At 36.8% G+C, this 27041-nt stretch overlaps 1 protein-coding gene and 3 long non-coding RNA genes across 5 annotated transcripts in view; 2 read left to right on the top strand and 2 right to left on the bottom strand.

Annotated features, from left to right (window-relative positions):
* The window catches only part of LOC120344551 (uncharacterized), a 64068-nt gene extending 44841 nt beyond the window's left edge, over positions 1–19227 (bottom strand). The window contains exons 1-5 of one of the 2 annotated variants that reach the window (XR_013475402.1): positions 19067–19227; positions 17085–17294; positions 16267–16446; positions 15327–15424; positions 8400–12162 (exon numbers count right to left, since the gene is read on the bottom strand). This is a non-coding gene — a long non-coding RNA (uncharacterized LOC120344551). Of the gene's footprint in view, positions 1–8267; positions 12163–15326; positions 15425–16266; positions 16447–17084; positions 17295–19066 lie in introns of those variants that run through there. The other variant, XR_013475401.1, reaches the window with a different exon arrangement.
* Positions 1–27041, bottom strand: part of LOC120344541 (uncharacterized) — a 175486-nt gene that overhangs the window by 44841 nt on the left and 103604 nt on the right. The window lies entirely within an intron of this gene.
* On the top strand, positions 195–4980 carry LOC144422840 (E3 ubiquitin-protein ligase PPP1R11-like). Its single transcript, XM_078112719.1, has 4 exons — positions 195–409; positions 1132–1246; positions 4323–4475; positions 4774–4980. The coding sequence occupies exons 1-4, from the start codon at positions 350–352 to the stop codon at positions 4815–4817; spliced, it is 372 nt and encodes a 123-aa protein (XP_077968845.1). The 5' UTR covers positions 195–349; the 3' UTR covers positions 4818–4980.
* On the top strand, positions 5070–7296 carry LOC144422842 (uncharacterized). Its single transcript, XR_013475404.1, has 2 exons — positions 5070–5659; positions 7098–7296. It is a non-coding gene; the product is annotated as an uncharacterized LOC144422842 (long non-coding RNA).

Raw genomic sequence — 27041 nt, 5'->3', positions numbered from 1 at the left:
TTCATCGGAATGGCGTTGCCTCATGGCGTCGTTATTTTGTTTTATGTCAGAGTGACAAAAATAAAATTGACGAAAAATAATTTACAATTAAACGAAAATAATTTATCTGATTAATTGATCTATTTTACATATCGTACTTTACTATATGACTAACTTCACAGTATGGACGTATAGGACAGACAATGGTGAATTAATAAGAGTTTTTTACAGCTTTATGGTTACTTAATTTTGCCTAAATTTTATAATTTATACCTCATTAAAAAAAAGTTCGTTTTGAGGTTATGTGCCCAACTGCTTCCAAAAATTTGCCTCGGAAGAAGTGGAATATTTCCTGACATAAACAGCAATAATGGCAACGGTAGTGAGGACAACACAAAGCGAAGAGACATTGACCACAACAATCTCACAGGTGAAGGGGTAAAATTTTCATAATTATGGTGTACAGTACGACACAGTTCTTTAATTGCAAGAATAGCCCCCACATTAAAAGACAACAATTTTGACAGTGAGTGCAAGTGCAACCCTTCATTCATGAGACAATTTGGGCCTCCATATCGCCACAATAAACCAAAAGGAAGCACAATTTAAAACGACACCATTCGATACCTCTGAGAAAGTGATCCAATTTATCGAAGTAAAACAATTTTACTTTTGCATTCGAGAGTTTTCAGCAAAGAAACACAATTTAGATCATGGGGTGGCCGACAAGATTGGTTTAAATTATTTTGGAGACAAGCAAGACAGGATCTGCGGTTGTGCCCTCATTTCAGAGACAAACAGATTGTTTGTTTTATTGAACCAAATTTTAGGACATCATGAAATGGGAGAACTGTGCCCTATTCGAGCAAGATATGATAAAGTCATATTATTGGCGTTCTAATTTTTGGTTTAAATTTGTGAGAAAGTCTTATCTTAAGCTAAAACTTGCATCTTGTTAGTCAATACTCCTGTTTCATCTTCTGTTTAATCCAGGTTTTCGTGATGTGGGGGGGGGGGGCATATTATACTTTCCTCTGCTCAGAAAAAAAAGTGGGGGGATGAGGGGGCTGAATTCTAAAAATTGTGGAGATTTGAGAGCCACTTGTTCTAGCACAACAGTTCCACTTGTTCAATTTTTTCTTATTTTTCTAGGAGCCATCTAGCCCGAGCGTCGTTTTGAAACTTCGCAAACCTCAGTCCGACCAAAAAGTTCGATGGACTGAGGAAACGATTGACAATGAACACATGGGAAGGAAATCTTCCAAATGTAAGAAAAGTATTGCTATCTCGTCGAATATCAGAATCGGCGGTGTGGTGGATAGCGCCAAGCGGTAGAATACGCTCTCCACCACGCACCACTGATTACTCTGCGTGGGTTTGCAGGTTCGAATCCCATGCAGGGATAGTTATGTGTGTGGGGATTGCTGCACTCCTTGACGCCGCAGGGTGGTTCACATAACCACTGGTCAGAGAAGAGAACTTACATAACATTATGTCTGGCCATTGTTAACACTTAGCTAGAAGTAATTTGAACTCATCTCTGAGAAAACGAGCAGTAACTGTAGTAGAAGTGACCAGATCAGAAAACCAATGCCATTGAAGTTTAAATTCATCAAAATAATCTGATAACCAGTCTATCATAATAAAAATATGGGAATTATTTTGCCCCCCATATAACTACCTATGTTTACTTGAAAAATTATGGTCACGGAAATGCAAATTTGTGCTCTTGTGATGACACTCCCATGTTTTGTGTATGCCATTGGTCGGCAACCTTTTTTAAATGACGGACTGGTATATCCTGATCAAAATTTTGGCGAACCACCTTCATACAAATGAACTAAGCTTATGTAATAAAGTCCACACGTTTGAAAAGTTACTTTGACAATATGTTCAAAAACAAAGGCGATGCTATGTCAGATCTTTATTTGTTTGCTGGCCATTAACAGTTTCCAAATTGGAAACCTGTTGGACAGCGACACGTTTGTGTAGTTGTCAATATTGAAAACCCGGCCTCAAATAAAAACTATGTTGTAAAAAGTAACAATGCCTGTGCAGCTCCTGTATCCATATCTGAGTATTGCTAGATGTACGTTTAGCAATAACGAATGCATTTTTGCTGTTTGGGTGATGTTTTTTAGTCGTAGCGTTTGTCTTTAGATTGTAGAGGTTTTATTAGGGGTTTGTCCGTTTTTGTGTCACCTTTTTTGCGAACCGGTAGTTCCTTTCCGCGGCCGCCGCCGACCGCTGGTGTATGCCCAGGGATGGCCAATTCGAATAAAGTATTCGAATGTATTCGAATATCTTGTCATTCGAATATCGGAATTAGCGTTCATAAGAATATCGGATATTTGTGTGACGTCACACATTTTCGACGCCGCTTTCAAGACGTTTCCGTTGAATGAAAACATTCTCGATAGAAACTTGCGCATGATTGTATTCATCACTCATCGGCGTAACATGTTATTTAGGCCCGTAAACGCCTTTACGTTTGTGTTATTTTCTCTAAAACGAAAATTTACCGCAAATTTGTTCCACGATGACGATGACAATTATTTTATTTTTGTACGCGCACGGAATTGTGAATCTGGTAAATACGCCCATCAGCGGCGAGTTTCTAAAGACAACGCAACTTTTTGATTGGAAAGCGGCAATTTAAAATACTGAAAATAATACTGTAAACAATATAAGTTTTATTGAGGCCCGCGAAAATTTAAAAAACGCTTTTCTAGGCAGTGAAAGTCGCAAAACTTTGTGTGCCTGGCACACATTATGTTTAGAAACATATCGTCACGAATTGAGGGCGGGATTTGCCTGATTATCCAGTACTTTAAATTGCCGTCGAATATTTTCGTGATAACACGATACAAGGTTTGAAACGTGCCTTTTTCCCGGGTTGTGAGGATGTATATAATATAATTAATCTAAAGTATATTCAATCAATTTTATTGTGATGAAATAAATTTTACTCTGAGATGTTACAGCATATTTATTGATTTTTCGAACGGTTTCATCTAAAAATAATCAGAGTGGCAGCATTTCAATTGAGCGGAGTCACTGTTAACAAGTACATCTGAATACTTGCCGAGACAATTAAATTAATAAAGCAAGACATTTTAAATATGCCCGTATCGGTCAAGAATATATCACTTTGCACAACAGAAAAATATATATTCGTTGTTATATTATTTGTTGTAAAAGTCGTCTCTTTTAACAGGTGGCATAATCGCGGCGATGAATATGTATTTTAATTTACTGTTAAACTTTATATGTATATTCATTGTATGAAATGAATTATACTCTACACTCACCAGGATTTTATATCATTATTTGAGATTTTTTTAACGGCGATAACGAATTGGCAAGATTGTAAAAATACGTATTAAAATTAAATACATCGGGCAGTTTATCTCGTAATTTTAGGTCACAGATCGCCGTGGACCGAATCGTAATGTTTTTTTTTGACGTAAGAAGAAGCAACCGCGAGTTACAATGGACACATTAAATTAATATATAAAGATATTTTAGAATCTCGTAGTTGTCATGGATTGAATATTTTACGTAACAGAATGATCATTATACGCTGAAAAGACGGCTCTTTTAACGAGCGCGGAATCGCGGTGAGTGTTACAGGCGGCAATGGTAATTTCCTATTTCGAAAATCCTGGCTGCGCGGCCGGCAGTGGTGGTCATCTATCCTCTGCTAATTATTTCTAATTTCAAACACAACAATATGTTACACATGAATTAATATACAAATATACTGGTTAAATATTAGAATTTTTAAAGGCATAATGGATTTTCGATTGCTGTTGCCTGTATTGCCAATAAATTTTATTACCCTTAGAAAATATACACAATTATCTGAATACAAGTAGTATTTTTGTCAATAGACTTGGCTATTATCGTAATATCATGGTACTAATAATAGAAAGCTTCAGACCACTCCTTGGCTATCTTTTCATATGGTCATTTGTACAAAGTGAATAATTTTAATAAACTGACTGTGTCACAAGTTGCTATTATTTTTTATTGATAGCTATAAACTATCAATTACTTTGTGTACATATACTGTTGGTTTGTGGCTCTATTCTGATATTTCTATTGAAACTCATTTCCTAATTTACTGGGTTTTAATGAACTAAAACAAAAATGTGGTATTTCCGATTTTAGAATGTATTCGGAATTCCAGATTCGAAAACATTATTTTAGAATGTATTCGGAATAGTTTAGTATTCGGAAATGGCCATCCCTGTGTATGCCACTTGTATTTTTTTTGTGTGGGATCAGTTTTTAATAATAACTAACACAAGCATACTGAGACTGTCAAATATTACATACAGGTTGTTGTATTTATGAAAAACCTCGGATGTTTGGGGAGGACTCGTCGTCAGATGATAATTCTAGCGATAGTGATGACAATGCTTACGAGAAGAAAACGAAGAAAGAGCGAGCGCAGAAGAAACGATCGAAACAACATGATTGTAATGATCACGGTAAGTTCTAAATTATTTTGAGAGGGGAGAGCCCGCAAGAGGCTGATGTTGATACTGGTTCGTATAATCAAGATACAGATATAATTACACTGTTATGACTCTACATATACTCAAACTGTGATAATGACATAACAATTGGTGGTATCTTGAACCTAAAACGGTAGAAACAAAGTGTTACCAGTCCTTGTTGGGATGGGATACGTTAGCCAGTTTTTATAGACTATAGACTTGTGACCCGCAGCATGCAACCCTTGCAATGAATGACAAATATTCAACGAGTTTCTTTTCCTTTTTACAGATCACAGCCAGCATTCTTCTGATCTGCCAGGACCACCCACATGACACAATAGTCTCATCCTTTTAACTTTTATACATATATATTTATTTTAAATAATTTGCTCAAAGCAAAGCGCTCACCCAGAACTGCAGAAGTTCTGATGGAAGTAACAGACGACCACTAAAGTGCCAAAAGCTACTGAGATAATAAAGGATTATAGCAAAGTCATATTATAGTGTGAATTCATCGCTCATAAACACTGATTGGCGCTCCAGAAGTGTGTGTACCAATATGGGGGTAACTAAAATTGGAAAAAAATTATGGCCTAACCCTAACCCGGTACACATACTACGGGAGTACCCACTGGTTGAGGCAAGACATGGGCAGTTCATGTCATTACGATCAGTTCAAAAAGCTGTGAGAAAATGTTTTTACGTACAAATATTTCAAATTTTTTGGTTTAAGCGCAGATTGCACATTTCTAGTTTGAATCTTGTTCCACTTCATCCAGGTATTGATTTGCACATGAGAGAATTTCTTACGTTTACCATTTTTCCAAATAAGAAGTTGTTCCAACCATATCATTAGATGCCGGTGGCCGCTTGTAAAAATAGGGCGATAGCATTGTAACCATGCACAAGAGTTGGTACTGCCGAAGTATGTGAACCAAGATGACGGACACCAGAACGTAGTATGTGTACCAAGTTAGGGTTAGGCCATAATCTCAGGCACAAATACTACGGAGTCATTTGGCTAGTCCCCGAACGAATATAGAAAATTGGAATAAAATTGTGGCCTAAACTGGTACGTTCTGGTGTCCGCCACTTTGGTTCACATACTTCAGGAGTACCTGAGTTTTCACTGGAGCCGTCGTCTCATTTTTTAACTCCCCAAGTCTACCCCATAGGTCAGGCCTGCACAACATACGGCCCGCGGGCCGCATGCGGCCCGCTAGATACTTCTGTGCGGCCCGCGGGTGATTTGGAAACACGCCACTTCTCGGGTCTAACAATAAAAGCCGGTATTGTTACGGAAGCGCGCCGCTACTCCGATCATATTCGAAATTCTGAGAGTTATGTTTTGCACTAGTTTCAATAAATATCGAACTTTGTGTGATATTGGTGTGCCCTTCGCGACCCCTAAAATCCCTCGCTCCCCAGTTTGGGAAACCCTGATTTTGATATCTCATTATTCAGACTGAATCACGCTTAAAACAATATCGGTATACAATCTCACACCCATTAGTGCATATTAGCAACCTATTAACGAGAATATCGGTTGGAAACCGAATACTTATCGATCGATAGTTAGGGGATCCCCCAAAACAGAAACTGCAGTTTCGATTCATCCGCTCGTGTAACTTGCGCTCTGCGCATCGCACACACACACTCGGCAGGTCTCAAAATTCTCTCGCTTTACAAAAATCTAGATCACTTAATCAATAATTGATTGATAACTCGCTAATTATACGACATAATTCGCCCAAAATCAATAGGAATCTGGTCCGAGATAAGAGAATGCACATGCAAAATCTGGAGCAGATTCAATCTCGCTTTCGTGAGATATCGCGTGCATCTAACAGACACACAGACAGACATACATACAAATACCTATCAATATACTTACCGATCTTAAGATCGATAAGTAATAACCCCATTATTTTTTACTAGCAGTTTATGAAACGGAAGTTTATTTTCTGATTCAAATTCAATTTAAAAATTTAACTTAAAAAACAATTCCTTCATTTATGAATGATGCCGAAATTCTCGCAAAAAAAGATATTGCTATTTTTTGTAAAATTTCAAATTAATTGGAGCAGATTTTGTAGAAAAATGTAATTTAACAGTCAAAAAAGTACAACAGAAAAAGATCTATTGCTACTAAACGGATTGTTTGTCTAGCCTACAATGGAAATATCCAATAATGGTAGATATGACTAAATAAATTGTCATACATATATTTGGGACGATTTTACAAAACTGAACCTGAGTAAAATATTTTCCTGCAGTCAGTTTATACTGCAACACGCAATACCTAATTCTAATAAGAAAGAAATATTGAAAATGAAGGGTGGGTTTTCAAGGTAGATGAACCACAAAATACATATTTGCCATCTGATATGCAAAAATCCTGTACCTTGTTTTTACTCAATAAAATAAGATTCTTCATATTTTTAAGCTCCCCAGTAATGGAAGTGTTTCATTAAATTTAACTGTTTCACAATATTATTTTGGTTTGTAGTTCATCTTGTGAAATATGTATGTGGCAAAGTTTGCGGCCCACCGGGCCTTCAGATTTATGCTTGCGGCCCTCGTGGTAATTTGAGTTGTGCAGGCCTGCCATAGGTGTTCGAAAATCATAATACAAACCGTCTTAGGGCACTTTAGGGTCGAAAAAGTCTACATAGTGAAAAATCTATAAGCCCCATATTCTAACAGATGACCTGTGAATACATCTTATTTATTTTCTGATTGTTAATTGTAAAACATTCACCGTACTTACTGATTTAATACTTGTATTTTAAATTAAACTTGAGTTTCAAAAGAGTTGTCAATGGGATGGATGGCATGATAGCGTTTTTGTATTCATCGTGCCAGAGAGGGAAGTTGTTGAGATTAAATTTGTTAGCCAGTAAGTGGCAGAGAGAAATACAGCATCCCCGCTGGGTGCGAAATCATGTAGGGTAAACAGAGATGGCTCGATTATGTAACAAGCCACAACTTTCTGCTCATTTATATATTTCAGAATTATGACCGGGACTGTGCGACAGACTACTAGTACAGTCTACGAATCTGTCACCTGGTTAAAATGTCCAAGCAAAAGTCTGCTAGTTTGTCATAAGATTGAGATAAATTTTCCAAAGGATTAGAACAGTCGCTCTCAAACCGAGGTCCGGAACGATTTAATATGGCTCGCTGAAGTTGAAGTGGTTTCGGTTCCAATTGGTATCACAGTCTCTTGCAAATAAGTATCCATCCCCTTTTAATTTTGGCCCTGGTCAATCAACTTTGGGAACCAATATTAGGAGATCTAAGTATCATCTTAGGCAGGGGTGGGCAACATACAGCGACCGGCCCGCTGACTGTACATCAGGATATTACATTATCACACTTTTAGTACATTATGATAAATTCATCACTGGTATGTGTTTTCTGGTCTCTATTTTTTGTAATAATAATATGTGATTAAGATATTGAATACTATTCATGTTATAATCCGGCCCGCCGAGGACTTCATTTTCCCACATCTGGCCCGCCGACTAAAGAAGTTGCCCACCCCTGATCTTAGGTGTCTGTATAGACCAATTTAACTCAGACTTCCAGGTCAAAAGAAATTTTTCGACTCCAGCTCTGGTCTCCAGAAAAATCAAATTTTTGATCCAAATACCTCGGCATATGCAAACCTCCTGTAACTGTCAATTTAGAAAGCTTTGTCAAGTTGACAATTATAAATCTAAATTCCTGACTTGTTTCAGAACTTCCCCTTCAAAAAAACAAAATTAATCAACTTGCATATCTACCACATTTTGCTTTAATTATTGTAAATTTGCGCTGGCACATACATAAACTTGCCAAACCTTCAGTAAAGAAAACAATAAAAGTTGCGAACACATAAAAATCTGATAATCACAGCAAAAGATGTGGCACCTGGCAGTATTGGCTGGACACAAGTTAGAGATCCCAGGTTCAAACCTCATGTTAGCCACCCTGACAAGTGTATAAGGAACTGGGTAGGCAATATCGAACCGGGAGAATAAGTGGGGTTTTGCATTTCAGTGAATTTTTACTGGATTCTCGTTCAAAGCAATAACGCCCTAAAAATGGATAAAGTCAAAGTTTTGCACAAGTTTGCTAAACTCTGACAATATAGCAGAGGTCCTCAACCTTTTATGACCCTTCCAAAGGTTTCTAAGCCTCATGGCCCAGTGGTATTTAGAGTGTTATTATGATTGGTAGATTCCAAATCCCATTAGTTTCAAACAATTCATGCTCAATAAAGTGATTAGACACTGTGAAACAACCTTATCAAGCAACGAAACTAGGAAGTTTTCTTGTCAAGGGACAAGTAAAATCTGTTCTGCACCTTGTGACCCCTATTTAACGGCGACGGCCCCTTGTTAGGAACTGCTGCGCCAGGGTAACTACTATTGGAGCTGAGTGGTGGTCTCTTATGTGTGATTATCGCAACCAGGAAAAGCGATTTTTAACAAAATAATTGATAACATTTTTAATTAGAAATTTAATTAGATTAGTATTTACAAACATGATTATAGAAATAAATTTAGCAAAAAAAAAAAGAAAAAATTCTGAAAAATACCAGAAATCATGATTTAATACTAATCTATAAATACTATCAGCATAATGGCCTAGTGCACGGGTCAGCAACCTTTAGCATTGAAAGAACAGTTTTGCATCCTTTCCATCAAACTCGAACCTCCTCGGAGTCGCAACATCTACTCTAATGTCAGAACTCAGAAAGATGTAATAATTATTAAAACATAATTTTATCAAAAAGGGGGCAATCTTGCTACAATTACTAGTGCTGATCCTAATATGGGGCTCTATGCAACCTATTCTTTTGCAGAAAAACCATGATTAAAACAAAATTTAGTTATAAAGAGTTATCTTGCTACAAAAAACAGGGCTATTCATTCATAATTTTTATTATATAGTATGTGTACCAGGTCAGAGTTAGGCCATAATTTTATTCCAATTTTCCTCATTTTAGTTCTATTAAGAGTCCCGGGAACTATTAGCCAAGTGAATATACCCCCTGTCCATAGGTTCCAGTCCCTTTACACAACTTGATGTAAAGTAGGCGAACAAAATTAGTCACCTCCATATTGGTACACATACTTCTGGAACGCCCAATAATTTGTGGAAAATGTTTCTGAACATGGCCTGATACATTTAGATTCAGAAACATTTTGGATTCGGAATTGCAAATTATGCATTGAAGAGAACGCCACCTTTTTTTCTTATCAGAATTCACTCAAAAATGAATAAAAATAAGAAAAAAAAATTAGTTCAAAATGAATAAACATCACCAGGCTAAGAAGTACAGTGTTAATAAAACAAGAAGAAAATGAAAAAAGTTGAATTAATTAAACATCAACCTTGACCCAGTACAGAAGCGACTTGACTGAGAAAAAATTTGCTCAAAGCAAGGTGTTTACAGTCACTCAGAGGCAACGTAGACTGATTTTTTAGTGAAGGCAACCACTGTATTGCCAAAGCTATCTCACATCTATGATAAAGAAACATAACGGTGAATGAGAAGTTAGTACTCAAACTAACGTTTTCACGATAAGAGTGCACACACACACACAAAAAAAATTATCGTTCCGAGCCATTTTTAGAGGGTCTGCTTTACCTCACCGTTTTAATAAACAATTAAGGAAACTTGCAGGTGCCAGAGTTTCATAATCAAGATTTAATTTTCCCTACGTTCAGCCGGAACGAAAATTTTTTCCAACATAAAGTCGGCAGTCGAATATAAATTTCACCGGCTCTGAAGCCCTGGTCTTAAATCAGGTATGAGAAAGGTGAATTACTACATTTTTTCAAATTCTGATTTTTGAAAATTACGATCATAGAAAATGAAATTTGAAACAATATTCACATTAAAAAACTATGCAGCAGTTAAAAAAGAGGTCAAGTTAACTTCAGTGTGATTCAACATCGAAAATAAGGGATTTTGTGAAAATAGCAGCACTGACACCTTTATACTAGCATTAGATAATTCTGACCAGACACGCCTCAATGGTTATATTAAAAGAAATTGTACTGAAGTTTGAAAATAGCAGCACTGACACCATTACATTAGCATGAGAATATTCTGGCCAGTCACGCCTTAATAATTAATATAAAAGGAAATAGTATTGAAGCTTGAAAATAGCAGCACTGACACCATTACATTAACATTAGATTATTCTGGCCAGTCACACCTCAATGATTATTCAAAGAAATCATCGATATTTTGAAACCCTCCACTTTATGAGTCTGGAAGTAGCTATTCGAATCATTCGATATTCGGAGCGCTTTGAGGCCTGAATATGCCAGAAGTTTTTGTAGTCCAAAATTCTTTTTTTTTCAGAGTTCGTGTTTGGGGGCACATCCTAAATTTTCAGAGTTTGGCAAGTTTTTTTTCATGATATTAAATGTATCAAAAATTGTTTGCAATTTTTGTTTTATTGATATTGAAAGAAAATCAGTTTTGAGCCTAACGTTGTGGCCCCCCCCCCCCCACAATTGTTTTGTGGCCCCTCTGGGAGGTTACGAGGCCCCCACTTGGGAACCACTGCGCTTAAGTTTTACTTCTATATTTCCATGTGTGTTGTCCCATTTCAACATGGTAGTCTTCAACCGTTGTTCTGTTAGTGAAAGATAGATGTCAGACAACTGTGTCTCAGGCCAGTTAAGGCCTTGTTAATTTTTAATTAATTATGCGGGCTTTCAAACTTTGAGGCTAATAACTATACATACATGCGAAATATTTTTTCAAGTCAGTCGTAAATTTCTTCCTACTTCAGAGGCCTGACCGTAGTTGGTTACTTCACAATTAATGGCTTATTTCAAGCACTGTATTTATGATGCATAATTAATATTTCATTTCTACAACTGCACAATGTTAGCTCAAGCGTGACGTAATTAGAAATAAAATTACTACATGGCAGCAAAAACATCTTCAATGGTGGCACAGGAAGTTAGTGGCATCTTAACCATGACAAAGAAAATGGGAGGTCAATCCCTAAACCCATAGTTGGATGATATTTACTATGGCAGCATGGCATTTAAATGGGGCATCGAATTGATTTCAAGGCATTATTGAATGCCTTAGTGTCTCCAAAGTCTCAGGGCAGTGTGTGTCTTTCCAATGAAAATAATTCTCTCCATGCCACGCCAGTAAGTGACATGAAACACAGGAACCATCCTACATGGCATTAGTACACTTTTGATGCCACAATTTTTTCATAAAACGTCATTGTTTTAAAACCCAATGAGCAAAGCATTGGTGGCTATTCGATGCCGTTTGGTAGGTGCCATGGCTCTCATGTAATAAAACACAGCAAGGTGTGAGGTGCGGCATGACAAGTGGCATGGCACATATCTGATGCCACTGAGTGAAAAACATCGCAAGGAATCACAAAAATGCCACGGAACAAACTTACAACAACCATTTAGTGCCACAGTGGGCATCGAAATATGTCCCACATTTACTGTGATATATCGTCATTATCGGGGTCCACATTATGAGGGGATTCCCATTTGGGACCAAAACGGCAGCGCTGGTCCTCAATTCTTGACGATTGCATTCGAACAATCAATCTTCGTCTGGGATAGTGGGTGTTAGCAGCACCGGAGCGTCGAATATGGGAGGTGACGAGCGCTGGTCATTTTACCTCGTGCTCTGGAACAAACAAAAAAAATTAGGTCTAAATATTTCATTTTGATTAGGTTCTGATCAAAAATTGTAGCCTTATAGAATAGATTTTTGGGTACGCCCAGGGTTGTCCAAAACGAATCGAATATTCGAAATTATTCGAATATCAAAGTATTCGAATACCTTTTCGGCTCATTTCCGAATAATTACGAATAGTAGTCACTTTTCGCCGTTAACACGGTGTTTCGTTTTACCGGAATCTTCAAACGACTTTTTACGCTTTCTCGCGTATTGTGATGACGATGAAATAGAGTCGGCATTTTGATTGTTTATATTCAGCGCGAATGTACGTCGCATAGTGTTGCGACACATTTGCACGTTTGCGTTGGTGGACATTGCCGACATTCGTCTTTTAATTCACAAAATCATTTCCATTAGTCGAAAAATCGACAATCACCGTATTTCCCGCCTAATAAGTCGCTTTTGCTTTTCTAGACCCAATTTTGGCTTGATTTTTTGGGGGGTGGGGCGCCTTATTGAGAAAGCATGTTTATTTTATTTCTATGTGGCCTGCTTATTTTTCGCATTAGTCTTCTCAAGCATAATTTGTGTTAACCTTATATTTGGTTCTTATGGGTCTGCCAATCATGATATTTAATGGTAGGCCGGTTATCGTTACTTAAAAGAGAAAACACGGCCACCGCCACCGAGATAAAGTAAGTGATTTATGACCCTTCGGTTTTGCCGATTCAGCAGAAAATGACAGGGACATGAAACACAGCTGTGGAATAACCCGTGGACGTACCGTGTAGAACTTATCACATTCCAAAATTATTTCAACATTCGGGTTGATAGGTTGTCCAAAATGATTGCCGCTTTATAATTTAAATTTACCGCTTCGTTGTTGAGAATAGTTAATTCTGTGAGTATGGTTCTACCAAACAAACATGATCTGGTTCTGTTCTGACCCTATAAAATTATAGATTGTTCAAAATGATTGTGATTTTTAACTTAAAATCACCGCTTTATTGTTAAAAATAGTTAATTCTGTGAGTATGATTCTACTAAACAAACGTGATCTGGTTCTAAACATTATTATTAGCGCATATTAGCATAACTGAACAACAGGGAACAATTTTTCTACCCGTCTTCTTGGAGGCCTATATGGAAAACCCCCTTTTTTTGAGTGCTAAAAATATACATCGTCCTATTTGCCATGTAGACTTATTAGCCGGGAAATACGGTATTTATAGCCGTAATTGTTACGATATCCAATAAATTGTCACAAGTTGGGAAACAAGTTGATTTATTAGAAAAATACTTTCACCCGCTTTCTTGCAAATAATTTTGATAATGATGGTCAAAAGTATCGATAATGAAAGTATTAATACCAAATACCACGGGTATTTGTGGGCATGAAATGTGTGGTAAACTGCCCAATTATAATTAATTTCGGATTCGTATTTACAAAATATTAAAACTATTATAACTCAAAAATACAACGGCGATTTGTGGACTTGAATGTGTAATAAAGTATAAATTATTTTTCCGACTTGTGACAATTTTTTCGTGAGTACGAAAATAAGAATCAAAAATTAATTATATTCGGGCACAATATCACGGCATTCTGTGGACATAAATTGTGAGGCAAACTCGCGATTGATATTAATTTTTGATTCCTATTTTCGTATTTACAAAATACAACGGTGATCTGTGGACATTGAATGTGTGGTAAACTACCCGACTATAAATAGTTTTCGTATTTATAAAATAATAAAAGTATTATTACACAAACATACAACGGCGATCTGCGGACTTAAAATGTGTGGTAAAGTTCCCGAATATAATTACTTTTTGATTCGTACCTTTGTACTCACGAAAAAATTGTCACAAGTCTGAAAAAGAACTCATACTTTATCCCGCTTTTTGACAAATAATTTGGATAATGGTTGCGGTTGGTATTTAAAAGTATGGGCGTTTTACTAGGATGATTTTGTGTTGCGCAAGCATTCAAATCCATCACCGATACCACTATTTAAAATGCCTTGTCGTATTATTTTAATTCTGTTAATTAACACAACTCATGTTATATAAAATATATATCGCAATAATCTGCAAACATGAAATGCCTGGTAATATAGCCAGGTTGCAAATAGAAGTTTTCCCATTGTTTATTGTATGAAAATTCCTTCATACACTTAGATTCTATTACTGGATTTTAATTTCGAAGTATTCGAAATTTCATATTCGAAAATAATAATTTCGAATGTATTCGAAATAGTGAACTATTCGGTATTGGCCATCCCTGGGTACGCCCGTAGTATGTGAACCAAGATGGCCAACACCGGAACGTAGTAAGTGTGCCAGGTTAGGGTTAGGCCATATTTTTATTCCAATTTTTCTTATTTTAGATCTGTATCTGATATTATGGCCTAATCCTAAACCGGTACACATACTACGTTCCAGTGTCCGCCATCTTGGTTCACACACTACAAGAGTACCGTACCTATTATTTTTTTTTTGCTCAAATCAAGGTGACTTGCACTCACTCATGAGTAGAACTGGGCATTTTCGAATATCTGATGATTTCAGAATCAAATCAAACATTTTTTCGAATCTCGAATACTTGGAATACATGTAGTTGTATGTGGCTGTTATGTTGTTATGAATCCACATAACTGAAAACACGTAATCTATCACTCGGACAGTTCACACACAATAAGAAATATGTTTCATCAATAACTCACTCATATGACAGAATTGCATTTTAAAAATTTGACATGAATGAAAAAACATGAGGGATTCATCTCGACCTGCGGGCGGACAAAAACAAGATGGCGGCCGTCTAAACCAATGCGTATAATTGGTACTCCCGAAGTATGTAAACCAAGATGGCGGACACTGGAACGTAGTATGTGTACCAGGTTAGGATTAGGCCTTAATTTCATAACTTGGCTAGTCCCCGAACTCGTAATAGAACTAAAATAAAGAAAACTGGAATAAAATTATGTCCTAACCCTAACCTGATACACATACTACGTTCCGATGTCCGCCATGTCGGTTCACATACTACAGGAGTACCTAATAATTTATTAATTGATTAGAAATGGTAGCCCTACTGATGAGTATAGTAGGCTCCTCTTACGTCTTTGTCAGAGTGATATTGTAAACTCTCCTCACAAAACACTCACCTGGCATCTCATGAGAGCGCTAAAAAATGTGTCATCGAGTGAATGTCTGTTTTCATTTCCTGGTATTCCACCGTTTTCCAGTCTTGGTCGAAGAGCTACTGAAAAGGAAGAATGAAAACAACTGAAAACTTTGCTTTTTTAGGGAAATTTCTCTAAGAGAGGTCACTTTTACTCGCTCGGAAATAACTGAACGAAGTTACAAGCAACCCCTGAAATGGCAAAGTGCTACTTGATTGCATAGACCAGGGGTGGGCAACCCATTTGTTCGGCACACGAGACCTTGGAATCGAGATCATTCTCCTTCGAATCAAAACTATCAAGACTCTAAATTATGTGATGAAAACTAGGTTTATTATCCGTTTATTCATTATCGTTTGTTAACAATCCGTTATTTATTATCATTTATTCAACTCTTCAATTATTTATTCAACTCTTTTTCATGACATATAGCTACAAAAAAATTTTCCCTTTAAATTCAGCCGGTTTTGGCACTGCTGCTAAGCGTTAGAAATCTGTTTGTTACTGCACCTCTGATTACCCTGCCAAGATTCGAATCCCACGCTGGATTAATTATGTGCGAGAGGATTACTGGACTTCCCACCATCTTAGGGTGGTTCACGCTTCCTCCACCGTCAAGTCCATGCTTCTGGAACAAATAACTGGCTAACCAATCCCATACCTGACGAGAATCCGTGGTTCACCATATGATTATTCCACATTATCGACTTTCCTCTCCCAGAGATAAATTTGTAAAAATCCTATCCTACAGACTGATGGTGGTGCGTGATGCACACTTGCCTAGAACAGTTATGGACGAGCATTGTAATGATATCAGCTAAATCCAAGGCTATGTGCACTTTCTCAGAAAAAATGAGACTCATATTTGCTTGTTTAGGACCTAATTCAGAGTGCAAAATGTGTTGTATAAAAAACACTATACCTGGTAATGGAGATGCAGCGCCATCTGGTTGTTGCAGATTGATGACTCCTTCGTCGTTGATGCCATCGTTAACCCTTAACCCAAGAACTCGAGAGAGACTTACCCTTTGCTCATCCATGCGTTTCAATTGTGAGTTTGCTAACATATTCATCATTGTTAAAATTTGCTGATGTTGACCGTCTAAGAAAACAAGAGAACGATGCTCAATGGATACAAAAATAAAAACGAAGAAGTATGGGTGTAGCAATCTGTCACAGTAGATTACGTACCGGCAATCACGATGCCATAAAGATGTGGAAGGCAGTCATCACGATGTCATAAAATAGTATTCGCATAATTAAAAATTATACACCGCATTTTAGATGAAATATCAGATCTCACAGAAAATTTAGGAACAAATAGACATAATGGCCTTCTAGCGAAAAATACCGGTACTGTGGTCTTCTCAATTCGACTGACTACCAGAATGCAACGATTGAGAAGGTGGAACTGCAACTAGGTGCGAAATTATTTTTTTTATTATTTCGATGACATGACCTCACAAAATTTTATGGGGGAAAACAAATCCCATAATAAAGCCCACCTGATTTTTTGAAATAGATAAAATACCCTTCCAGCAAAATAAACAATCTTTAATCGCAGAAAATATCAAAGCAATTGGTCAAGTAATGAAAGACGATTTTTCCACAACAATAACAACAAAGTCCATTAATTAAAAAAATGTTTTTTTCAACGTTAGCGTTGTAGTTATGCGTCCAAGAAAATTACTGCTACTCCGTTACCCGCAACATTTTTAAAAATAATGAAAGAACACTCACCCCCATCATTCCTAATGGGTTCTCGTTCCCCCACTACCCCATTGCTGGGTGATGATTTGAGGGGGGGTCTGGAGAGTTAGGTTTTAAAAAAGCTGATAATTCATATTGGTCGTCTCTCATTTCACATCGTTGATCGTCCATCCTACGACCTTGAAGTCTTGTGATAAGGTCAAAGAAATTGTCATCCTCCAGCATGTCTGGCGAGATCCTCTGAGCAAGAAAGGAATTTTTATTTAACGAAGAAGAGTTGGGGGGGGAGTGGCTTCTGTTACAAGCACTAAATATTTCCTTTTCATTTTCATGGTAAACAATTAAAAAAAGTTTGAGATTGTTTTTTAGGTTTACCCTGATTTATTAGTTATGGACATTTAAATAATACTGGGGAGACGAAGAACAGTAGGACCTGGTGCCAAGTTACCGACGACCCCGTTTCCTTTGAGGCGTCGATCAACTGCATAGAGGTTAATATGATGAACCCGATGAGAAGGAAAATTTTGATTGTGATTGAAATTGTGATTCCACTTTACAGATTTAAGAAAGAATCACTGTCACTATTTTGGATATATCTTGATTACGAATACCCGTCGCTGAGTAATCGAGCAATCAAACTGTTGTCCGCATTTTCAACCAGTTACTGTGTTATGCGAAAAAACATTTTCATCACTAACTTTAATTAAACCAAAGCAAAGAAATCGACTGCACGCCGATGCAGAGTTACGTGTTGCAGCAACTTCTTTGAGGCCTCGTTTGCAATCCTATATTGGAAACGAAACAGCAGCAAAATTCTCACTAGAGTTAATTGTGTTTGTACATGATTTGGCATGTACATGTTTTTAAGTGAGATGTATTATGCGTGCCTTTTATTGTGTTTCACCCATTTCAAATTTCAGCCGGCACATTATTTGATAGTTTTTCTCCATGTGAAATGTTTTTGAGTGTGCCTCTTTAGTCTGGAATCATATTGAGCGCCCGAAATTGCAATATATTATCCGTTCCGGTCATTTCCTTTTTTTTTGCTGGTCCGCTAGGTTAGAAAGGTTGGGAACCACTGTATTGGACTATAGTAATGTTTATATTTTGCCGCAAGAAGATGCAACCGAGAGTTACGTTGAAAACACGGAAGCAGAAATTTTCATCATTTCACAGTGAGCTACATGAAGCTCTAACAAAAAGATGAAATAAAGGCGCTCCCGTAGTATGTGTACCAAGATGGACACCCGAACGTAGTATGTGTACCAGGTTAGGGCATACTTTTATTCTAATTTTCCTTATTTTAGTTCTGTTATGAGTTTGGGTACTAGCCAAATGACTCCCTTAGTATTTATACCTGAAATTAAGGCCCTGAACCCTGAACTGGTACACACACTATGTTTCGGTGTCCGCCATCTTGGTGCACATACTGCAGTTGTATCGAAATGAATTTTATCTTCTTAGCATTGTCACAATTATATTGTTTCTGGCTGCAAAACTAATCGTGCGTGGCATTCATACATATTACTTAAGTTGTGCAAAGACTGGTCGAATGTAGAAATGCTGTATGCCGAAATCTCTGTAACCTAATTTCCGTTTGCGTTATCCAATACAATAAATTTGTTTCTTATCCGCTTACTATTCAGATCAGGGAGTTGACTATGCAAACCAAACAGATACAAATATTGGCACGCGAAGGTGATTATTATTCATTAACTGGCATGCTGAGTTTAGAAGGTTGCAGATCCCTGGAATAGACCCTTAAATATATATGGGTGAGCACACAGAAAAAAAAAAAAAACGATATTGTCTACAGAAAAACACCTCCAAATTAAATACCATTTAGAATACAGAGTTTTGTGTCCAAATGTGACCACTTATCAACATCCTCCCTCTACGAGCATTTAATATATTTTTAACTCTTTACGAAACCAGTTTCAATTCAAAGAAAATTTGACTGGAAATTTGGAAATTCATCAAAAAATTGAATATAAAAAATATTCAAGACTTACTCGTTTCATTCACCGGACTGTTCAGCTACTCTCAATAGGAACAGCATATCCAGGTACAGCTACTCCCAGTATATCCAGGTTACATTTCTATATGAGTTATGAATCCCAAAATGCTCTTGTAGAAACATGACTCAATATATCATCGCCTACATTAAGCTAAGGCTAAAATCACAAGAACACACAGATTAGTCAATATTTACAGCAATAAAAGAATGTATTGGATATGTTGAATTATACAAGAATTATGTGGCATCATGAATATGGGGATAGGTTTCAGCAACATAGAGCAGTGGTTAGAAATAGAATTGTGACATATTGGTTGCATTAGGGATCAAAAAGTATTACAGAAAAATGATGATAAATTTAATTTTACCTCATAAAACAGTTGCATAACAATTACAAAACCTACTTAATAAAAATATGGGAGATTATAAACACGCACTGAAATAACATTGTCACACTATTTAAAGAATGTATAATTCTCAGTTTATTTATGGAATAATAACAATCATCAAAAAATTGAAATATTCATAATATTATCTGCTTTCTCTTTCTCAGAATTAATATACCTTTTGAAACTTTATCATGCTTGGGAAACAGTAAGAATACAACAGTAAGCAATATACATGTTTAAAAATAAAAATATAATGAAAATAATTGAAGATTATAAACACACACTGAAAATATATTGAAACACTAATTATTAACATATGACTCAGTTTAATTTAAGACCTCACATATCCAAATGGATGTTCTATTGAGTGAGAGTCAGATATACTGAATAAATACACATGAAACAATCACAATAGTCAAGAATCTAAGTTCAATTTAAGGGTATAATATATTATGTCAGAAAGTTGGCTCTTTAACATCAGAGTCAAAATATATCTCTTTCTCAGAATTAATACAAAATTTTCATTTGTAACAGTAAGTAATATATCTATTACATGTTTGAAAATACAAAATTTAATACAAATAGTTGGAGATTATAAATTAGCATGAAAATATATTAAAACAGTAATAAAGAACATATGACTCAATTCAATCTAAGAACATGCACTCACTCTCACTTTAATTCAAGGAATGCATGTCCAAGTGACAGTTCTATTAGGTCAGAGTCAAAATATGTAGAATAAGAAGCTTCATTTAAGTCTAATTATCGCACTATTCCAGAATGAATATATCAGTAATAATATTAGTCCGATTCCTTGATTTAAAGTGCAGGCCTCACAAATGAAATGCAGAATTGCCTGGTATTCAACAGTATTATGTGGTTTGAATAATACGGTAAGTTTAATTGGAAACTCCAACCTATATTTTTTGTATTTCGCACCCCAAAGGACAGTATTCTTTGCTTCTGGGTTAATCAGGAATGGGTTGGATATTTGTGAAGTATCTTTGGATGCTTCATGCTTGGAAACTCATGCTTTGCTGTGCTTGTTCAGAATTTTTTGAATTATTATTTCAAATTCAAATGGGGATAAGATTGGATTATGTATACAGAAACCCCATATTTCACTATCTATCTTTGCACTTGGACAAAGTCTCACAGTTTCCTTAATCAGAAATTCCCTCTTTGACTCGGGCAACTCTTGACAAAAGAACATGAGCCCTCCCACCCTCTGAACCAATCTAGAAACAATCATCAGTTCATCATCAGTGAGGGATTCTGTAGTTGGTCTACGCAGGCTTAAGATAGACAACACGACATCTTCATTTTCTAAATTTGAACAAAGAGCTGATAACTGCTCAATTGTTGGAGTGCAATACTGTGCCCACAGATCCTTTCCCTCAGTATTTTTCAGCAACTTTGCCAGTTGTTGAAATGCATCTGCATCCATGTTAGGATTCTCACCAATATTCAATGAAAACAACTTGACACCATATTCAATGACTGCTTGATTCATCTTACTTATTTTCTCTGCATTCAGGCCACAGTCACTCAGTGTGAGATCTTCAGTCTTTGCATTCCCTAATAATTGAGGCAATTGTTGAAATGCTTCTGCATCCATGTTAGGATTATCACCAATATCCAATGAAAACAACTCGACACCATATTCAATGACTGCTTGATTCATCTTACTTATTTTCTCTGCATTCAGGCCACAGCCTCTCATTACAAAACTTTCCGCACCACCATGACAAACCAATCCAATTAGATAAGAATAACCAGGAGGTTCAAGTGCTGGACTTTCACTTATCTCTAGGCTCCACCCAATCTTAAGGTTTCCCTTCATCACGGCTTCTCTCAGGATTCGAAGATTCTCAGCATCAGAATCACAATTGATAAGATAGAATGATTCCACATGAACATTCTCCACAGAACCAAGAACATGTTGCAGAGAAGAATAATTTTCAGGATGTATTTCCAATAACTGTAGTTTCAAAGTATGAAGTGAAGGACTATGCTCGGCAACAGACATCACTGCATGCTGTTCTCCAGATTGGAGTGTTTGATAGTCCATCTCTTCTATTTGTGAGCAAACTTTCTTGATCACATCAGGACCACATTCATGTAATAAAGTCACGACTCGTACATCTGAAATGACTTTTGCTTCCAATAATTTATCCAAGTAGCCCATCAGGTATTGAGACTTGATATGCAAGTTATCAGGAAGATATTTTGCTGCTTTTTCTGAAGTTGATTTGTTGAGAATAATTCCAAAAGTATGTTTTATAACGACTTCCATTCCTGGTTTATTATAATAATTCTCTATAAGCTTCTTGTATTCATCCAAATCAAGAGTGCAGGCATACAGGGCAGCAAGAATCTCTCCTATACTTTGATGAGGGAATCTTATTTTTATATCATCGTCGTCTGCAACATAGTCAACAAATCGAGTGTCAGCATCCATCTCAACAAGTCCACGCATGTCATTCATATCCAGGTTGAGTGACTCAATATAACTTGCTGTGAAAACAAATCGATTTTCTATCATTCCATGGAAAGCCAACTTCATGAGTTTTGATACAGGACGTTTGACATTTCCTCCGTGACGAGATCCTGAAAAAAGTTTCAGAACAGAAACCATCAGATTTGTTAAAGTGCCAACATCACTTTCCTGGGAATCTTTCAAAACTTGAACCAAGTAGAAAAAAAACATTGGGTTTGAAACAAGTTCTGGTGCTTCATGTCTCAAATCATCAAAGATATTTTTTGCTTCAGGACTAAATAACTTTTTAGCAAGAACTTTCAGTGTTTCATCATCCCATCCCCCTAAGGTGAGATTTAAGGAGGCTTTGAGATCTGGAGGCAACTTCCAATAAACATTCCAACGAGTCGTTGACAAAATCTTCATTCCTGGATACATGTGGCCGGATAAAATATTAGCAAGAATAGTGTTGGTTTCCGCTAGAGTGTCCACTCCAATTCTTCCATAATCATTTGCAAAAGGCTTCCGACTTTGGTCCAACCCATCAACTACAAGTAGAATATGTTTTGAATTTTGTTCAAACCATTCTTGTCCAACTTTATGAAGGTGTTTTGGAAGTTTTGAACCAAGTTGTTGAACGAATAGAAGATCAAAAGCGGTTGATTGAGAATCCCCTTGTAAATTAGAAACATCCACAAAATAGACCATCTTAATTTCATTCGAAAAATTTAAATTTTTTTCCAGCGCTGACAATGCATATTTCATCGAAAATGTTGTTTTTCCAGAACCTGTGTCTCCTAGCAACATCACACGGTTGACTGAGTTATCATAATGAATCTTTTTTATATCCACTGATTGCAAACTACTCTGTTTGTTGGATTCAGTTTCCTTAAACTCAGTCACCTTGGGAAATATAAAATCATCCATTTTTGTTTGTTTTTTGGTAGATTTCAATCTGGATTCCAACATCTGCTTTGTGTAATCCGTCACAACAGTCAAAAACTCCTGAATACTTTTTGCATCTTCCATTACTTTGGCAGATCTCGAAAATTTCGATTTCTTCGATGGAAATTCTTTTTCCATTTTTTTTCTTTTGACTAATCTTGAAGATTCATCCATTCTGACAGGCAAAGTAGACTCGCTCTGACTTTCAGATATTTCCGATGTAGATCCCACAACCATCCTTGGTTGACAGATTTGTTCATTTTCAGCCTGATTGTGATCATGGATGATTTGTTCTTCCTCTGCCTGATTCTCTTCATGATGATATTCATCAACTACTTGTCGTATTCTTTCTATCACAGCTGCATCATTAGTGTTTGGATACTTAGAATGTCTCCATTTCCACAGTAATTTAAGGTTGCGTTCCTCCACTGAGAATCTATTATTTTCTGCGATAGTGTCAACTTCATACTCAGTAAGAGATAATCCCCGCCCTGATCTCGCAAACTTCTTGAATTCCTTGGATGTAAATCGTTTAATAACATCTTGAAAAACATCTTCAAGTCTGTCAATAGGAGCAGCAGCGCCTTGTTGTTCAGCTGCATGGTATCGCGTAACAAGATTCCTTATCCTTTGTGCAGTTGCATTCGGTCGGTTTCTTTCAACCCAAAGCCAGAACAATTTCTTCTTCTGTTCTTCAACAGAGAATCTGTGGTTTTCAATGACCGTAGTAACATCTTGCACACTGAGTGAGAGTCCGTTCCCAGATTGTGCGAAGGTTGTGAAATCAACAGTTGAGGCAAATTGTCTCACACATCCTCTGATTACATCTTCTAGTCGGTCACTCATATTTCATACTACTTAACTATTTCTGTATTGCGATTACGTGACACTTTAAGGTTTTGAGAAAGCAAAGACAAACTTTAAAAGGAAAATAAGGTTCTAAGTACAGCTTCAAAATCAAGACCAAAATATGATCTGAAAAGACAAAAATGTTTTTGTTTTAAACTGAAGAATGTGTATTTCTGTGCATCATTATGTCTGTATGAAACTATAGGCCTATTTAGCCCATCCTGGTTTAATTTGTCTCTTACATTTGTGCACAGACATCTGATGCAGCTGAGATGGTTTGTATGTTTGTAAAAAATGTTACATTCATGAGTCACGAATCGTGACCAACAATATTTCTGTTATCTCACTTTCTCCAACCAGCTTCCTAATGTTTGTTAAGTATTTAATCCAGAACAATTTCCTTTTACCAAAAGAAAATCACCTGCCGTTGCATAAACAAATTATGGCCCTTGTTATGAGTTCGGAGACTAGACACGTGACTCCCGTAGTATTTGTACCTAAAATTATGGCCTAACCCTAACCTGGTACACATACTTCGGGGGGGTATCGCAAACTAAAACAGCTTCGAAACTAAAACCAAAATATGATCGAAATGACAAAAGATAAATAAAGCAATATTTCTGTAAATCTCACTTTCTCTAACCAACTGCTTACATTTCGTAATTATCCCAACTTTCCATTTACAAAAAGAAAAGCATTCGAGATCGACTGCCCACACATGAAAATCGTTGCCAAATATTATGGCTCTTGTTGAAAAGGCCCTAATTATGGTGGAACACAGGTCTCAGTGCACAAGTGCTTGCACCCCAGAATTGAAACTTTGACCAAGATAGAGATTTGAACTGAGAATAACAACCAGCAGTAAAGTATTTAAAACTCCATTTAACTCAGCACAAGCGGCGTGGCAGTGTGGCTCATCGTGCTAAGCGTTAGGAATACGCTCGCCACCACAACTCTGATTACCCTGCGTGGGTTCGCAGGTTCGAATCCCACGCGGGGATGGTTATATGCTAGAGGATTGCTGGACTCATCGCCGCCGTAGGGTGGTTCACATAACCGCTGGTCGCTTACGGCTTCCTCCACCATCGAGTCCATGCTTCAGTGAACAAATAACTAACTAATCATATACCCGACATAGAATAGAACTTTCCTCTCTCTCAGGATGAATATGTAAATCATATTCTATCCTAAAAGTCTAGTTCCAGAGTTCTTTTTTTGTACTCTGAACCACTTACGGACTAATATCACCTATCTCAGGTTCTGTAAGCACTTTCTGGCTCGATTGGCACAACCCTAAAAATATTTCTAACATCTCGCAACCCGAGCATTTGCCAAACACTGTGCTAAAACCTAACAGACACAATACCATGTAAATGTAATACAACTAAAAAATCCTCATACAAAATTTTTTCAAAATAAATTATTTCAAACAGGTATATGGACAAGGAAGAACCTGAGAACCTACTGGTAAGTTTTTCGAAGAAATCTAAACCTATTCGACAACACTAAAGTGCACAAAGGTTTCCACCAAGCAAACTAACTAAGTAAAATACCACCCAGGTTTGTGCAGAATATTCCAGTTCGATCGGGTTTGGTAGCATTCGAACCTACCGAGTAGAATCAATAAAGCATGACAGTGCATATATGATTTTGCTTATCTTGTTCGAATCCTGTGGGAGATAACTACGAGCGGTGATCGCTCTTGTACAGTTACTATTAATGTGGCAGCTGGTAAATAAATATTACATATTCCAATACCCAAGATAGACTAGCACCCAGGGACAAATCTAATAGTTGAGTTCCACCCACCTTAACCAAAAAGGCATAAAAACATCGAATATACCAGACACAATACTATGCAAATAAAATAGAAAAAAATGCAAAAACTAGTAAAATTAAATCAATTCCACAGTAACATGAACAAGAAAAAAGAAAAAAAACCGAACAACCAATAATAAGTATTAGCAAGCTCTAGTAATGCAGTCCATACACAATTATAAGTGATTATTATTCGTGAAACAGTTTTCGGCAGTGGTGTGGCTCATCGTGCCTTAGGAATACGCTCGCCACCACAGTTCTGATAACTCTGCGAGGGTTCGCAGGTACGAATCCCATGTGGGGATGGTCGTGTGTGAAAGGATTGCTGGACTCCTCTACACCGTTTGGTGGTGCACGTAAACTCTGGTCGGTTACGGCTTCCTCCACCTCAAGTCCATGCTTCCGAAAACAAATAACTAACTAATCGGAATGGTAACTGAAAGCCGTGGATCGCCATATGGTTAAGCCGTCTTTCCTCTCCCCCGGATAAATATGTAAATCCTATCCTAGCTTATCCTAATTCCAGAATGGCAAACTTATGAGATTCCTTGAAGCTGACAGTATTCGCTTCACAGCTTAATCAGCTGGTTTTTGGATCCCATTCTCATTATCTAGTGACCCAAAGAGTATGCAGAATAAATCTTGAGAAATGTTACAAAAGTTACTCATATACATGACAGCAATATAGGGGGGAAATTATGGCCCGCAGGCCGGCCGAAGTGTTTCTGCTTAAATTACGACTATAGTTTTAATGAATTTCCATTGACAATAACGTCTATATTAACTGAAATATACCCTGCACAAATTATTCTGGACAGGCGCACTTAATATTACTATTTTTAATAAACATTTCCTAATGCGGCTAAAAGAATACTCAAACTGTTGTCTTACTGTCACCATCCTAATATCTCAACTCCTAGTCCAGGGTGGTCCAAGGTTGTCGAATCCGGGAGCCACACAATTATTTTTCCATTGTTCGCGGGCCACAATAGTGTCGTAAATAGTGCAATACAAAACAAACACATATTGTGCAAACACATGCATCATTATTTGTCAATTATCAAGCCAAATCATGCAAAACCCCGAATAAACCTGCGAAGGTATTCCTATATTAAAATTTAGTGTAATATTTCAAAGTCTTTATAATCATAACGGAAAAAGTGCATCAGCAAATGTATCGTATATCCTCACATATAAGTACATCTCGCACATGAGCCGACCCCATAAATAGCTTTGAGATAGTGGATGTATAAAATTCCGCATATAAGCCGACCTTTCAAATCGCCGTATGCACCTATCACAGTCAATGATGTTCAATATATTTAATTTAATTTACCCCCCAAGTCCAGGTAAAAATCTGTTTGAATTTGTCAGCCTTTTTTTCCAAACTCTAATTTAAAAAATAACTGGAGATTGATTGATTACCAAAAATTAGGTAACAGCATTTTTTGCAATACTGTTTAGACTGGTTGCAACATGTATTGTCAGGT

This window comes from Styela clava, chromosome 5 (genome assembly GCF_964204865.1).
Source record: "Styela clava chromosome 5, kaStyClav1.hap1.2, whole genome shotgun sequence".
In the NCBI taxonomy this organism is placed as follows: domain Eukaryota; kingdom Metazoa; phylum Chordata; class Ascidiacea; order Stolidobranchia; family Styelidae; genus Styela; species Styela clava.
Note: the sequence above shows the minus strand (reverse complement) of the source record. Positions and strands in the feature narration are given on the sequence as shown.